The sequence below is a fragment of the Pan paniscus genome, chromosome 18, assembly GCF_029289425.2.
Source record: "Pan paniscus chromosome 18, NHGRI_mPanPan1-v2.0_pri, whole genome shotgun sequence".
In the NCBI taxonomy this organism is placed as follows: Eukaryota; Metazoa; Chordata; class Mammalia; order Primates; family Hominidae; genus Pan; species Pan paniscus.
The window spans coordinates 38,372,300-38,387,383 of record NC_073267.2 but is presented as its reverse complement, the minus strand read 5'-3'; the positions used below and the strand labels follow the sequence as shown (position 1 = coordinate 38,387,383).

At 52.2% G+C, this 15,084-nt stretch overlaps 1 protein-coding gene across 1 annotated transcript in view; it reads right to left on the bottom strand.

The window, feature by feature from the left end:
• Window positions 1-479: 479 nt before the first annotated feature.
• LOC129394105 (rho GTPase-activating protein 23-like) overlaps window positions 480-15,084 on the bottom strand; it is a 30,119-nt gene continuing 15,514 nt past the window's right edge. Inside the window, 7 exon segments of the mRNA XM_055099310.1 lie at window positions 480-499; window positions 921-1,063; window positions 1,605-1,648; window positions 7,907-8,032; window positions 8,885-8,974; window positions 9,255-9,328; window positions 13,301-13,370. Coding sequence (XP_054955285.1) covers window positions 480-499; window positions 921-1,063; window positions 1,605-1,648; window positions 7,907-8,032; window positions 8,885-8,974; window positions 9,255-9,328; window positions 13,301-13,370 — 567 coding nt within the window.

Genomic DNA, 15,084 nt, shown 5'->3' with positions numbered 1-15,084 from the left:
CCATGAGAGGGCCACAGGCCCTGCAAACAGGACTTAGGGCCCCGGTTTCTCAAGCAGGAGGAGGCGGCCCATTGGGGTGACTGAGGCAGGAGTTAGAGATAAAGAGAAGCTTCTGGGCGTGGCATCGCTGGTCTCCAGAGAGTGTCAGTCCCCAGCCCGGATGACTAGCAGTGGTGAGACTCGGCAAAGAGAGGCCACAAGGTCTGTGGCACTGCAGAAGGGCAGCAATTCAATGCCCAGGTGTCCAGGCAACGGGGAGGGCCCTGGGCCCAGTGAGTGCCTCCTTCCTCCTGAGAAGGGGCTCTAGGATGGGAGGGGCATGGACTGCTGGGGCAAGTGGATAACAAGCAGGGGTAACTGGCATGTCAGTGTGGGGTCCTCACAGTCCGGGACATTCTGCCTGCCTCTGTGCCCACCCAGCCTTCTTATAATCACCCGCCACTGTTAGTGACCGAGGCCGCGACACTGCACTGTACCTTTTAAATCTCCAACAGGTCCGCTGGAGGAGGGGAGGGGGAGGAGAAGAGAAAGGGGTGGGAGGAGAGCACAGGGAGAGGAGGAGGGAGAGGTGGGGGTGCAAGGAGAAAAGGAAGAAAAATTAAAAAGAGGAACATGCCCAGAGGGACACAGCCAGCCCATGAGAAATTAAAGACTGAGGAAAGAAACCAGTGAGAGAGGGGGAACAAAGCTCAGACCCTGCCTGGGGCGGGGCAGCTGCACGGACAGGAGGTGGGCACGGGGCAAGCTGGACTTCCCCAGGGAGGGAGAAGGCCCCCAACAGCCCCATCTCCATGGTGGCTGGCAGGGGAGGGCCCCGCTGGGGTGGCACAGGGAAGCTGGGCATCTAGCCAGGCATCTGGGACCCTCAGGAATGCAGTGTCCACCCTCCCGCCTCCCCACTCCCAGGCCCCTGTGCTCACCTGACCCCGGGTCACCAGGGGGCACTGTCCTGCCAATGTTGGGCAGGAGGTACTCAATGTTGGGCACTGCCTGAGGCTCCTTGTTGCCCACAGGGGTCTGCGAACAGGAGGAGGGGTCAGCTGGCATGCCCTCAGATGCTGGGCTGCCGACCCCCCAGAGGGGGGTGCCCTGATGACAGAGCCCGTGTCTCCTCCATCAGACCGGGCTCACTGGGGCAGGGACCGTCTCCCTCATCAGCCGGGTGCTCTTGAGGATGATTCCTACATGTCCCCTGTTAGACAGCTTTGTGCCTTCCTCAACATCTCAGAACCACGAAGGCCAGAGCGGCCCCTTCAGCTAGGGGCAGGAGCTGTGTCTCCCGCACTAGACTGGAACTCCTCCAACCTAAGTCCTTCTCAGTAGCCTGGAGGGCAGGAGCTGCCTTTACTCCTGAATTGGGTTCCCTCTGAGCAAGGCCTGTATCTCCCCCATTTAGACTGGGGATTCCTGAAGGCAAGCTTTGTGCTTCTCTATCAGACTAGGGGCTCCTGAGGAGAGGGTCTGTGTTTCCTCCATCAGACTTGAGGGAAGCCTCAAGGACAGACACCTTCCCCAGCTTAAGTCTCGCTGCCTGCCCCACCCCCAAGGACTGGGGCTCACCCCAGACCAGCCCCCATGCCAGCCCAGCCCGCGGCATCACTTACTCTCTCTCTCCCTTGTCCTCTTCGTCACTGAAGAACCAGTCTGACTGCAGAGAAGACAAAAGGAAGGGATGAAATCAGCATGGGAAAGAAGAGTCTCTTCCACCCGCTCATTCCAGAGGACCCACTCAGGCGGCAAGGGGTGCCTCTCTCTCAACAAACCCCAGGCTGGCGGGGCTGCAAAAGAGGGCTCAGAGGGAGCTTGATGGACGCTAAAACCTGACTCCACAGACTATGAAAAACACTGGGGGAGAGAAAAGGTGGGACCCCAGTGTGGGAGGAGACATGGCAGTGAGTGGGAGCGGCCACCTCAGACGGGAGATAGGCTTAGGGAGAGCTTTGCTTTTACTTGCTTTTCTCTAAACACTGTCCTGGGCACACCCCTATGGTATACTCCCCACAGCGAGCCGGGGGGCAGGGAGGCACCAGTGCCCTTAGTGTTGGCCAGGTCCATGGCTGTGACAGCTAAGCATGCCCCAGGCCACCTGCCACCCATGGGTGCCACACTGACAACAGGGGTGTCACATACTCAGCCCAGAAAAGGAAAATGACAGGAGAAAGGTGTTGGAGGTTTCCTGAGGGGCAGGAGGCAAGAGCTTTCTCATAAAGGCCAAACAAGAGACAAAATAAAGACCCCCACAGTTTAATATGTTTTGTAAAATTTGAGAATCTTGAAGATAAAATTCTAAGTTTTCTGAAAAAAAAATCCAGATTGCTTATAAATGAACACATATCACAGGTGCTTGGAACCTTCAGCAGCAAGACACAAGAAGACAAGACAAGAAAGTAAGTTTTGATGTGTTGAAGGAACCTAGAATTTTATACCCTGCTAAACTCTCATTTAAAAAAATGAGAATGTAAAATAAAGCTATTCTTTTTTTTTTTTTCCAACAGAATCTCACTCTGTCACCCAGGCTGGAGTGCAGTGGTGCAATCTTGGCTCACTGCAACCTCTGCCTCCTGTGTTCAAGTGATTCTCTGGCTTCAGCCTCCCAAGTAGCTGGGATTACAGGTGCATGCCATCACGCCTGGATAATTTTTGTATTTTTAGTAGAGATGGGGTTTCGTCATGTTGGCCAGACTGGTCTCAACTCCTGACCTCAAATGATCCATCCACCTCCACCTCCCAAAGTGCTGGGATTACAGGCATACCACAGATTGTTTTAATCACCCCTTAAGTGAACCTCCTGCTCTCTGGAGCCACCACACCTGGCCTTGAAATAAAGCTATCCTGAGACAGCAGAAAATTTATTACACAAAGACTCTCTTAACTGAATACTTGAGCAAGTAAAGAGATGGACTTCGGCAAGCTCCAAGAAATAACTAAGGCACTTTTGGCTTTTATTGTATTTATTAATTTATTTTTGAGATAGGGTCTCTCGCTGTTATCCAGGTTGGAATGCTGTGGCATGATCCTAGCTCACTGTACCCTTGAACTCCTGGGCTCAAGAGATTCTCCCACCTCAGCCTCCTGAATAGCTGGGACTACAGGCATGTGCCACCTTGCACAGCTAATTTAAAAAAAAATTGTAGATTTTGGGATTACAAGCATGAGCCACTGCACCCACCACTTTTGGTTTTTAGATGTGGTGGAAGGAAGACACAGAAACTGATAAGCATTAGAAATTGACAGTGACAGGCTGGGTGCAGTGACTCACACCTGTAATCCCAGCACTTTGGGAGGCTGAGGTGGGTGGATCACCTGAGGTCAGGAGTTTGAGACCAACCTGGCCAACATGGTGAAACCCCATCTCTACTAAAAATATAAAAATTAGCTGGGCATGGTTGTGCACACCTGTAATCCCAGCTACTCGGGAGGGTGAGGTGGGGGAATCACTTGAACCCGGGAGGCAGAGGTTGCAGCGAGCTGAGGTCGCACCACTGTACTCCAGCCTGGACAACAAGAGTGAAACTCCATTTCAAAAAAAAAAATGAATAAAAATTAAGGCAATTACCCTTTACCCCCCTCAACACCTATGAAAGAACAGGAACAGGCAATTTATAATCTCATTATGTAGACTTAAAACACACAAAGAATATTATATATATTTAAGGATAGCCATGCATTTACAATAAGTGGAAGGTGTCCTGGAAGGACACATATTAGCCTATTAAGAGTGGGCACCTAGGGGAATAAAGAGGGGAAACAAGGGGACTTGCCTGAGCATGCGCCATGAGCCTCAGTTATTATTGCTCATGATCTGACATGTGATTAAATCAAACAGCACAGGAAGGCCAGAAGGGAAACAAGAAAGAGATAGAAGAGAAGAGAGCAAAGGAAGATAAGAAGAATGCAAGCTCTGGCCGGGCACAGTGGCTCACACCTGTAGTCCCAGCACTTTGGGAGGCTGAGGCAGGTGCATCAGCTGAGGTCAGGAGTTCAATACCAGCCTGGCCAACAGGGTGAAACCCCAGCTCTACTAAAAATACAAAAATTAGCCTGGCATGGTGGCATGCGCCCATAATCCCAGCTACTTGGGGGTGCTGAGGTGGATCACTTGAGCCCAGGAGCCCGAGGCTGCAGTGAGTGGAGACCGCGCCATTGCACTCCAGCCTGGGCGACAGAGTGAGACTCTGTCTCAAAAAAAAAAAGAAAGAAAAGAAAAAGAAAAATGGAAGCTCTGGAGTCAGTTATCTTGGTTCGAGTTCACCTTAGCCAAGTTACTTTCCCTCTGTAAGTCTATTTACTTATCTCTAAAACGGGCATGATGTGAGTACCTCCTTCTAGGCCTGAGGAGGATTGAGATGAAACACTGTATGGAAAACGTTGAGTGCAGCACGTTGTTAATGTATAATAGATGTCAGCTACCGTTATTCAAAAGTGCGGCTTCCAGAGACAGGCTGACCAGGGGGAGCCTGAGGATCGGCCCAAAGAAGCCAGCTGTTAACTCGAGTTGGAAGGTGCCCAGAAGTACTCTGCAAGCCACAGCGTCTACAGGAAGTGCCCAGGTGGCCACGGCTCTCAAGAGGAATCCACACTAGTTCCTGCCACCCTGTTTCTGCACATGCTGTTCTTTCCGCCTGGGATGCCCTTTCTCCCTGCTCTGCCTGGCTAAGTTCTCATCATGGTCCTCTAAGGCAGTTCAAGAACTCCATGACTACGACCCCAGCCCTGCACCCAGGGCCAGGGTGGGTCCTTCTGTGGGGCTTCCTTGGACATAGCCCAGAGCAAAAAGAGATGCAGCTCTTACTCTGATAAACATTATTAAATGAATAAATGAATGAGAAACATCATTTTATGGATTTTGTGTGTGTGTGTGTCAGGGTCTCACTCTGTCACCCAGGCTGGAGTGCAGTGTCGCAATCTCGGCTCACTGCAGCCTCCCACCTCAGCCCCCCAAGTAGTTGAGACCACAGACACGCACCACCACACCCGCTGGCAATATTCCTTCTGAGCAGGCTCCCATTCACCTCCGTGTTCCCAGCATGTCTCTGGATCTGTCTCTGGCGTGGAATAATGACCACAAGGAAGAGGATGACAGTCAGTTCTCACACAACACTTAGGACCTGCCAGGCACCGCCGTGAGTGCTTTAGCAGACATTCACAACAATGTGAGGTAAACAGTATTGTCATCTCTACTTTACAGGTGTGGAGACTGAGGCACAGCAGGTAAGGAACTTGTCCAAGGCCACAGAGCACATAGGAGCAGGCTGGCCCTAGAGCCACTGCCGTCAATCCCCCACCCCAGGGGGCACTTGGCAATGTCTGGAGACATTTTTGATTGTGACAACTAGAGTGATATTCCCAGCATCCAGCAGGTAGAAGCCAGCGATGCTGCTAAATGTCCTATAACACACAGAACAGCCTCCCACAATAAAGACTTATCTGGACCTCAGTGGTCACTAGTGCTGAAGCTGAGAAACATTAGGTATCACTGCCTTTGCTGAGTGAGTCCCTGAGCAAATGCCCTGGGTGATCTTTGTTTGGGTTCCACTTGACTTCGTAAACATAGGTAGAGGCTCCTGGCAACTTGCCCGCTGCAAGATCAGACATCCAGGTTTGCTCTCCTCTCTGCTCTGCCATTATCTTGCTGCGTGGCCCTGGGCAAGTCGCTGTTCCTCTTTACCCCTCAGTTGCCACCCTCTTTCCGACCTGAAGACTGGTCTGGGTGCCCCAAGTGACAGCAGCACTGCCCTGGCTATGGAGCCTCTGGGCTAGACAGAGCTGGCACGCTTGGGTGGGCAGGCTTTCAGGGCTTGCAGAGTGGGTGGCTCATTCCCTTGACAATCATCCAGGGCTGGTTACGTTCAAATGCCAAGGAGGCAGAGAAGGGAAGGACACTAGCTCAGTTAGCTCTCGGGAATGAAACTCTGAGTAGAAAAGCCCAGCCTGGCCGGGCGTGATGGCTCACACCTGTAATCCCAGCACTTTGGAAGGCCGAGATGGGAGGATCGCTTGAGTCCAGGAGTTCAAGACTAGCCCTGGCAACATAGTAAGACCTCATCTCTACAAAAGAATACAAAAATTAGCCAGTTGGTGTGGTGGTGGCATCTCTAGTCCCAGCTACTCAGAAGGCTATGGCAGGATCGCCTGAGCCTGGAAGTGGGCCATATTTACCCACTGCACTCCAGTGTGGGCGACAGACTGACTCTATCAAAAAAAACAAAAACAAAAACAAAAAACCCAGAAAGCGAAAAGAAAGAGAGAGAGAGAAAGAAAGAGAAAGAAAAGCCCAGCCTGATATAACCTCAATTGGCAATTTACTCATTCATTTATACTCCACAAACACTGAGTATCCACTGTGTGCCAGGCGCTAGTGTCAGTGCTAAATGAGACAAACTCCACCTTCTCCACCCTGCCCTGAGCAGGGACTCCCCCTTGGGGCTTTGGCCTCCTTCCTCCCTGAAGGCTGCAGTTCCTGACACCTCAGCTGACCTCAGACCTTGGGCTTCCAGGGGCTTCTCCAGGAGCACAGGGCCAGACACCCACTCTTCCCTGCTGCTGCCCCCAAAACACACCCTCTTGGGAGGTTCCGGGGCTCCCTGGTGCCCTGGAGAGCTAAGATTTCCCAAGGCCTCACCAGGATCCCCGACGCTGCAGGGCAGCCCTGGCCTCCCAGACAGCTCTGGAGTGGTGTTCCCAGTGTCCGGATGCAGCAGGCTGTGATGCTCCCTCCTGTGGCTCAGAGCCCTGAGCATGCAGTGAAGGAGGAGATGGGCAAGCAAGGCTGTTAACATGGCTCAGCTGCCCACCACCTCACGTCCTTACCCTGGCCCCCTCCCTCCGTCCCAAGCCAGCTCAAGGAGGGACCTAGGAGTCTGGCCTTTGGGTTGATAGCAGGAGGAAAACACAGGCTTTGGTCAGTCAGATCTGGCTTGAAATCTTGGGCTGCCACTTATTAGCTGTGTGACCATGAGCAAGTTGCTTTGCCTCTCTGAGCCTGTTTCCTCCTCTGTAAAATGGGGGTGATAGGGCCCAGCTTTCCTTCCTTAAAGTGTCTAGGGGGCTTGGGACTGAGGCTTCCCTTCCTCTGACCAGCTGCCAGTCTTATTTCCCCTGGCAGGAGGGGCTCTGTTCTCATCCTCTGTGGGCTGTAACAAGAATTGGAAATGGAAAATCTATGATTCATAATGACATCTGTGTGTGCCCCAGAAGGCGGCAGTGCTGCCTTAGGGTTGGGCTCTGGAAGACCAAGGCCTCCTGAGCCCTCTGCTGGCCACTCTGGGTTCTCCTCCGCCCATGCACAGTAACAAGAACCTACAGGACCAGGGCTGTTGGCATCCAGGAAGCCATGAGAAGGGAGGTGGCCAGCCCAGTACATGCCAAGCACTGGTGCAGGATCCTGCCTCAGGCCAAGGCCCTGTGCCTTGCCCCATCCACCCCTTGTTACCATGGACATCACCACTACCTCCCCAAAACCTCAGTGGGGCCAGCAGGGAAAGTCACTAGAGCCGGGGCCTCCTGATGTCAGGCCAGACCTTGGCCCCCATCTGCTCGTGTCTGCCAGGACACCTCTCCAGGGGTCACCATCTGAAGCTGCCCCTTCCGCCCTCCACCTGTAGCACCTTCCCTGCCCTTCCTCCTCTTCTGCTTTTCCCAGGCATCTTGGACGCTCGGGGGCCTCTTGACTCTCCTGCTGGGGACACAACATCCCAGGGCAGCAAGGATTCCAGGATCCATTCCTGCCTTGCCTTGAAATGCAGCCCATGGCTTTGGAGGAGTATATACCACCCTAGCAGCATGCTCTAAAGCTGCCGAGCCCTTCCTGGGGCACACCCCGCCAGGCTGAGCAAGAGTGAGGGGCTCAGAGGAACATGGCCTGGGCCCCAGGGGCTGCCGGGTGACCCCCGGAACAGGGGCTTACGTGCTGGATCAGTGTCTCCACGATCTTGTAGCGGTCAGGCATGTGGGTCACCATGTCTGTCATGTTGTCCTCAGACGTCCTCACCAGTGTCCGCCCAAAGACCAGGGCCAGGTTCCGGGGTTCCATCTGGGCAGCAGGGAAAGCAGGTCACTGTCAACATCCTGAACTCAGTCCTCCCTCACTCTGGCCCCTAAGGCCTCTGTCCCCAACTACATCCTCACCAGTCCCGAGCTTAGAGGGTGGACACCCCCTTGTATGGGCATGGAGATGCTTGATGAGTAGAGCACAGGCCAGATTTCAGCCCCTTTCATCCCCAGGCCCAGCAGCCATGAGCAGTGCCCAACCTGCACACCTATACAGGGCAGCCCTGAGTGGTCAGTGCCAGCAGTGGGAGACCCTGCAGTAGGAAACATGTTGGAGGTCCCAGGGGTTATTTTAGGCCTGGGAAAAAATCCGATCACTTCCAGGTGCCTGTAATCCCAGCTACTCGGGAGGCTGAGGCAGGAGAATTGCTTGAACCCGGGAGGTGAAGGTTGCAGTGAGCCGAGATCGTGCCAAGGCACTGCAGACTGAGTGGCAGAGTGAGACTTCGTCTCAAAAAAACAAACAAACAAAAAACACAAAAAATCCTATCACTCCCCTCATTTTCCCCACTGCAGAACCAGAAGGCATAAGGGGTTTGATGAGGAAAATGCAATGCGAGGGACTTGAGCTAAGTCGGGGGATGGCAATGCATCGGATACGGGGAGCCGGGGTTCCCTGCCTCTGGAAAGCCCTCAGAAACTCAGGAGATGGCTCTCTGGGGGAAAGCACTGACCAGCATGTAGGAGCGGGATGGGGACGGAGCAGTCATAGGAGGAGGGCGTGCCTAGAGGGGCCTGAGTTATTGGACCTGCAGGAGCTCAGTGCGTGCTGAGGGCCCCCACACAGTAAGTCCGTGCTTGCCTCCCCCAGACTCCATGCGGGACTCCTACCCACCTTGTTTTTCTCAGAGTGGTCAGCGATGGTCTTGAGATGGCCCACAAGGAATTTGAGCGTTTCAAAGTAGTGTCCTGGGAGATCCCGGATCTGAGCAGGAGAGAGGAGGGGCATGGGGACAGGCTGTAAGGGCCTGCCCCTGTCCCCCGTCACCACCATGCCCCAAAGATCTCCCACTACCATGCCTCAGGGAGTCTGGAACCTATCCTCTAACCCCCCGTTCTCTTGTGTGGATGGGGAAACTGAGGCCCTGAGTGGAGCAGGGCAAGGCCACAGGGGTCGTGGGCAACACCGGACTCCCTGCCTCCTGGGACAGAGGTGCTCAGGCAGCTGCCCCACCTCGTGCCTGGCAGCACCTCTCTCTCCTTACCAGCTTCCGCAGCGTCCTCATCCGCTCCCGCGCGTCCTCAATGCAGTTGGCCTCGATGAAGTCGTTGTATTTGTCTAGAACACAGCAGAGACTCTTTAGAGAGGTAGGGGCAGCACCTTCCCCTGTTCTCCAGGCCGAGGGCCTTGCTGGGAGGGCTGTGTTTTGAACTCCTCCAGTTCGGGGGCTCCAGCGTGGGCGACAGCCTCTTGTGTATGTGAACACACCCACCACAGCTGCACTTACCACAGCTGCACTCACCACAGCTGCACTCACCACAGCTACACTCGGGTGTGCACCTGACCTGGGGTAGCCCAGCTGTGTTCATTTGGGAGGCAATACGACCTGAGGTGCATGCTGATCACAGAAAAGGGGTCCATGCCCCCATCTCCAGGACATGGACACCAAGGTTCAGCAGGTCAGAAGAGAAGGGCACCTGGAGAGGAGGAGGGGCTTCAGACAGCCTCGACCAAGGATTCCCCCAACTCCCTTCAGAACAATTCCATGGGGACCTTTAAAAAATGGAACATGATAAGCCTATTCTGAAATTCATCTGGATGAGCTAATGCACAAAGACAGCCAGGAATAGTTTTTAAAGAAAGAGTAACGCGGGAGGATCTGCCCTACCAGGGACTGAAACATCCTGAATGGATGGCACAGCTGAAGCCGGCTGGCACGGCAGAAAAGGCAGAGCAATGTTAAGGCTAGAAAGGGGGGAAGCGGGCCATGTGGATATTTATTATATGATAAAGGCAGCACTTCCAATTGGGGGGAGGGATGGGGGCCTCAACAGATGTCCCCGGGACAAATGGCTACCATCGGGGGCGGGGGGGATCATTTCTAGCTCACAATACACAAATGCAATCACATGGCAGAGCCAATTGTGAAAATTATAAAAGCACTGGGGAAAAAATAAGAAAATATTTTTATAATCCTAAGGCCATCCTAAACATGAGATGCAGAATCCATGAAGAAAAGATGAACAGCTTTGGTCACATTTTAAACAATTGTTTTTGGCCAGGCACGGTGGCTCACGTCTGTCATCCCAGCACGTTGGAAGGCTGAGGCACATCAGCTGATCACTTGAGGTCAGGAGTTCAAGACCAGCCTGGCCAATGTGGCAAAACCTCATCTTTACTAAAAATATAAAAATTAACTGGACATGGTGGCAGGTGCCTGTAATCCCAGCTACTTGGGAGTCTGAGACAGGAGAATGGCTTGAACCCGGGAGGCCGAGGTTGCAATGAGCCGAGATCGTACCACTGCACTCCAGCCTGGGTGACAGAGTGAGACTCAGTCTCAAAAAAATAAATAAAATTAAACAAAAATAAAATTAAAAATTGTTAGGCAGGGCACGGTGGCTCACGCCTGTAATCCCAGCACTTTGGGAGGCCAAGGAGGGTGGATCATCTGAGGTCAGGAATTTGAGACCAGCCTGGCCAACATGGTGAAACCCCGTCTCTACCAAAAATACAAAAATTAGCTGGGCATGATGGTGGGCACCTGTAATCCCAGCTGTTCGGGAGACTGAGACAGAAGAATTGCTTGAACCCAGGAGGCAGAAGTTGCAGTGAGCCAAGATCGCACCATTGCACTCCAGCCTGGGTGACAAGAGTGAAACTCTGTCTCAAAAAACAAAACAAAACAACAACAACAAAAAATTTGTTTTCAGTTTCTATACTGCAAAGTGAAAAGGCAAATGGCAGGCCAAAGCAAATATTTGCAAAAACTAACAAAGGGTTAATATGTGTAAAACACAAAGAGCTTTTCTCCCACAAATCAACATAAGAAAAAGATAAACAACCCAACAGAAAAATGGGCACATGGTCTGATCAAGCAATTACAGAGAAAATAGAAACAGCCAATATGCTAATGAAAAAAGATTTAATCTCCCTAGTAATGAGGGCAATGAAAATAAAAACAATAATGAGATACCATTTCTCTTATCTGATTAGCAAAAGTTTAAAATATTAATAATATTTAATGCTGTCTGGGTGAGGTGGCTCAAGCCTAAAATCCCAGCACTTTGAAAGGCCGAGGAGCGATGATCACTTTAGACCAGGAGTTGAAGACCAGCCTGAGCAACGTAGTGAGACCCTGCCTCTACCAAAAAAAAAATTTTTTTAATTAGATGGGTATGGTGGCACAAACCTGTAGTCCCAGCTACTCAGGAGGCTGAGATGGGAGGATCACTTGAGCCCAGGAGGTTGAGGCTGCAGTGAGCCATGATTGCGCCACTGCATTCCAGTCTGGGCAACAGAGCAAGATCCTGTGTCAAATAATAGTATTTTTATTTTTATTTTATTGTATTATTTACTTATTTATTTATTTTGAGATGGAGTCTTGCTCTGTCACCCAGGCTGAAGTGCAGTGGTGCGATCTTGGCTCACTGCAACCTCTGCCTCCTGGGATCAAGCAATTCTCCTGTCTCAGCCTCCCTAGCAGCTGGGACTACAGGCACCCGCCACCACACCCAGCTAATTTTTGTATTTTTAGTAGAGACGGGGTTTCACCACAGTCAGGCTGGTCTTGAACTCCTGACCTCAGGTGATCCACCCACCTCAGCCTTCCAAAGTGCTGGGATCACAGGCATAAGCCACCATGCCTGGCCTTCAAATAACAATAATAGTTGTAATATCCAATGCTGTTGGGTATGTGGAGAGACAGACTCCTACATTGTTAGTGGGAGTCTAAATCAGGGCCTCTTTCTCAGAGTGCAATTGATACTGGTCTCAGAAAGGTTCACCAGGACTTTGACCCAGCAATTCTACATCTAAGAATCCCCTTAGAGAGCACAGATCCAGGCGTGCAAGGACTTATTCAAGGAAAGCCATTGCAACAGGTTGTGTGATAGCAAACATTTGAAGACAAGCTAAATATCCATCAATAGAGGAGTACTTAAAGAAATTATAGTCTATTCAAACCATGAAATTCTATGTGGCTGATTTAAAAGAAGAATGAGGTAGAGCTCTCTGCACTGACACGAATGAATCTCAGAATTACAACTCTGCTTTTGTTAAAAACAACTCAACCAGCGGTGTGCTGGAGTCCGCTCAAACCAGCTCCTGAGAGCGACTGTGTGCCTCTCTTCCCAATTCCATGTTGGTGACATCATGTTGGTGGCTTGAAATAAACCATGGTAGGAGTATTTACACCATAGAAGCTGGAAAACGCTAGGCATTAGGGCTTTTTTCTCCCAGAAACAGATGTTAAACATCTGCCAGCACACCCCTGAACCCACCCAACTCCAAACCCCACGCAGGCACGTGTGTATCTCTGCCATGCATATAAGAGGGCCAGGAGAGAAACACAACAGATTGTGAATAAGCAGTTCAGCAAACGGCCAAAGCCCATCGGAGCCCGACGCCTGGGGTGGAATCCTGGCTCTGCCATTTACAACCTGTGTGACCTTGGGCAAGGCATTAAACCTCTCTGAGCCTTGGTTTCCTCATCTGTAGAGGGAAGACAATAGCACCTTCCTCATGGAGTTGCTGTAGGGAGTTGTGCTTGGCACACACTAATGCTCAGAAAGTGTTAGCCACAACCTCCCGTGAAAGGGAGGAGGAGATTCACAGGGTCCTGTGCTGTTTTTATTCACATCTGTACAATCTATGTTTTTTTTAATAAGCTTTTGTGTTAAAAAAAAAAAAAAAGCCAGCGTGGTGGCTCATGCCTGTAATCCCAGCATTTTGTGGGGCTGGGGCAGGCAGGAGGATTGCTTGAGCCCAAGAGTGCAACACCAGTCTGAGCGACATAGTGAGAAACTCCCCCCATCTCTGAAAAAAACTTTTAAATTAGCTGGGTGTGGTGGTGTTCACCTGCTGTCTCAGCTACTCAGGAGGCTGAGGTGGGAGGATCGCTTGAGCCCAGTAGCTTGAGGCTGCAATGAGCCGTGATTGCGCCACTGCACTCCAGCCTGGGCGACAGAGCAAGACTGTCTCCAAAAAAAAAAAAAAGAGTAAAACCAACAAACCAAATGCAAAAGTAGTGGTCAGGGTGCGGCACAGACTGGTGTCCCCTCCCCATCCCCACTTCCACCTCCTACTCACCATCAGGCTCGGGCAGCTTTCGGAAGAAGGACTTGAGCAGGCTGTTGATCACATTGAGGTCTTGCCAGTGCTGGGGGAGGAGTCAGATGTCAGGCCACAGGCAGGCCTAGCCCAATGCCCATGCCTCCATGATCATTCACCCCAGAGCCCAATCAAGCCCACCAGGCCCTCCCTGGGACCCACTTAGACTAAGCTCTCTACTCATCAGGATGGTGGCAGCAGAACTGAGTCCCCAGAGAGGTCCTGTGCCCACACTCACACTTGGCCCCAGCCCCTCCCTGCTCCTGCCAGCGCGTGGGCTCCAACACCTCCCCATTCACAGAAAGTCCCAGGCACTGTGGGGACACAGTGAATGGCAGCTGCTGCCTCCACTGGACACAGTTTAAGCATCCGTGACACAGCAGTCATTCATGCCAGCTCCTTCCTGTCTCAGGTCCTCTGCATGTGCTGGTTCCCTCAACCAGAACTTTCCTCCCCGCCTCCACACAACTGGCTCCTCATCCCCACCTAAAAGTCGCTCTTCAAAGAGGCCTTCTCTGACCCTCATAGCTAAAGCAGCCACCTTCACCACTGCCCTGTCACCTGCACCCCAGCCCTGACTTTGTTTCCTTCATGGCGCTTAGCCCAATTTGTCATTATTTTCTGCTTTTGTTTCTATGTTCATGCCTGTCTCCCTGCAGGACTGTAAGCTCCAGGAGGAGCCAGGATCCCGTCTGTCCCATTTCCCACTGTGCTCCTATCACCTAGCTAGGACAGTTAACCTGATACTTACATGGCCCTAAATCAGTAGTTCTAACAGAAGGAGGCAATTTTGTCCCCCAAACTCCCACTCCATCCCCAGAGGACATTTGACAATGTCTGGAGCCATTTTCATTTTCCCAACTGGGAGGTGACACTTGCATCTAGTGGATCGAGGCCAGGGATGATTCCAAATTTCCTCCAGTGCACAGGGCAACCCCACACAACAAATAATTGTTCTTCCCAAAATGTCCACTGAGGTTGAGAAACCCTACTCTAAAATAAATGGTTGTTGAGTACAAGAACTAACGGCCGGGTCGTTGTCCCTTCTGTCCTCCAGGGGGCACCATCACCCCACATTGCAACCAAGTCGGGCACAGCCGCCCCGCTGGGAATGGCTCAGAATAACTCAGGCCCAGAAAGCGACCTAATACCCCCAACAAAGAGACACAGCACAGCAGTACACACACTCATTACAATGGATCCACAGCTTAATGCCAGACAATCCCATAAACAGTACACTCCCCACAGGCTCACCAGGGGTTAGATTCATCCCCCACTACACTTACTCCCAGCACGACCCACAACAAATGACACAATGATATCCAAGACAAAACAACACACCCAATATACCTTGTATGCCCCCAGCTGGCCCTGGCTTGGACCAGTTGCCTGCCAGCATGGCCCCCTCATCTCACACACACCCAGTGCGGCTCCTGCCCACCCGACTCCGTTACCTCCTGGCCCTCAGGTGTGAGCTCCTCTCGTCTCCCAGCTGCCAAACCCAATGCCCTGGCCAGTGCTTCCTGGCTCCTCCAGAGTGAAGTGTCTGCCCTCACCCCAGCCTCACCGGCGGTCCTCTCCTTCTGTCCCACTCAGCGCGTGGCCCCTGCTGTTCTGCGGCCCACCCTTGGTCATCCCATGCCCCAGCTGCAGCAGGACCCATGCCACTCTCTAGTCCATGCTCAATCTAGCTCCTGTTTATGGCCTCGCCCCATGCAAGGGACTTTCCATACCCCAAATCCAATGGAGCCACTCCCTGAGAC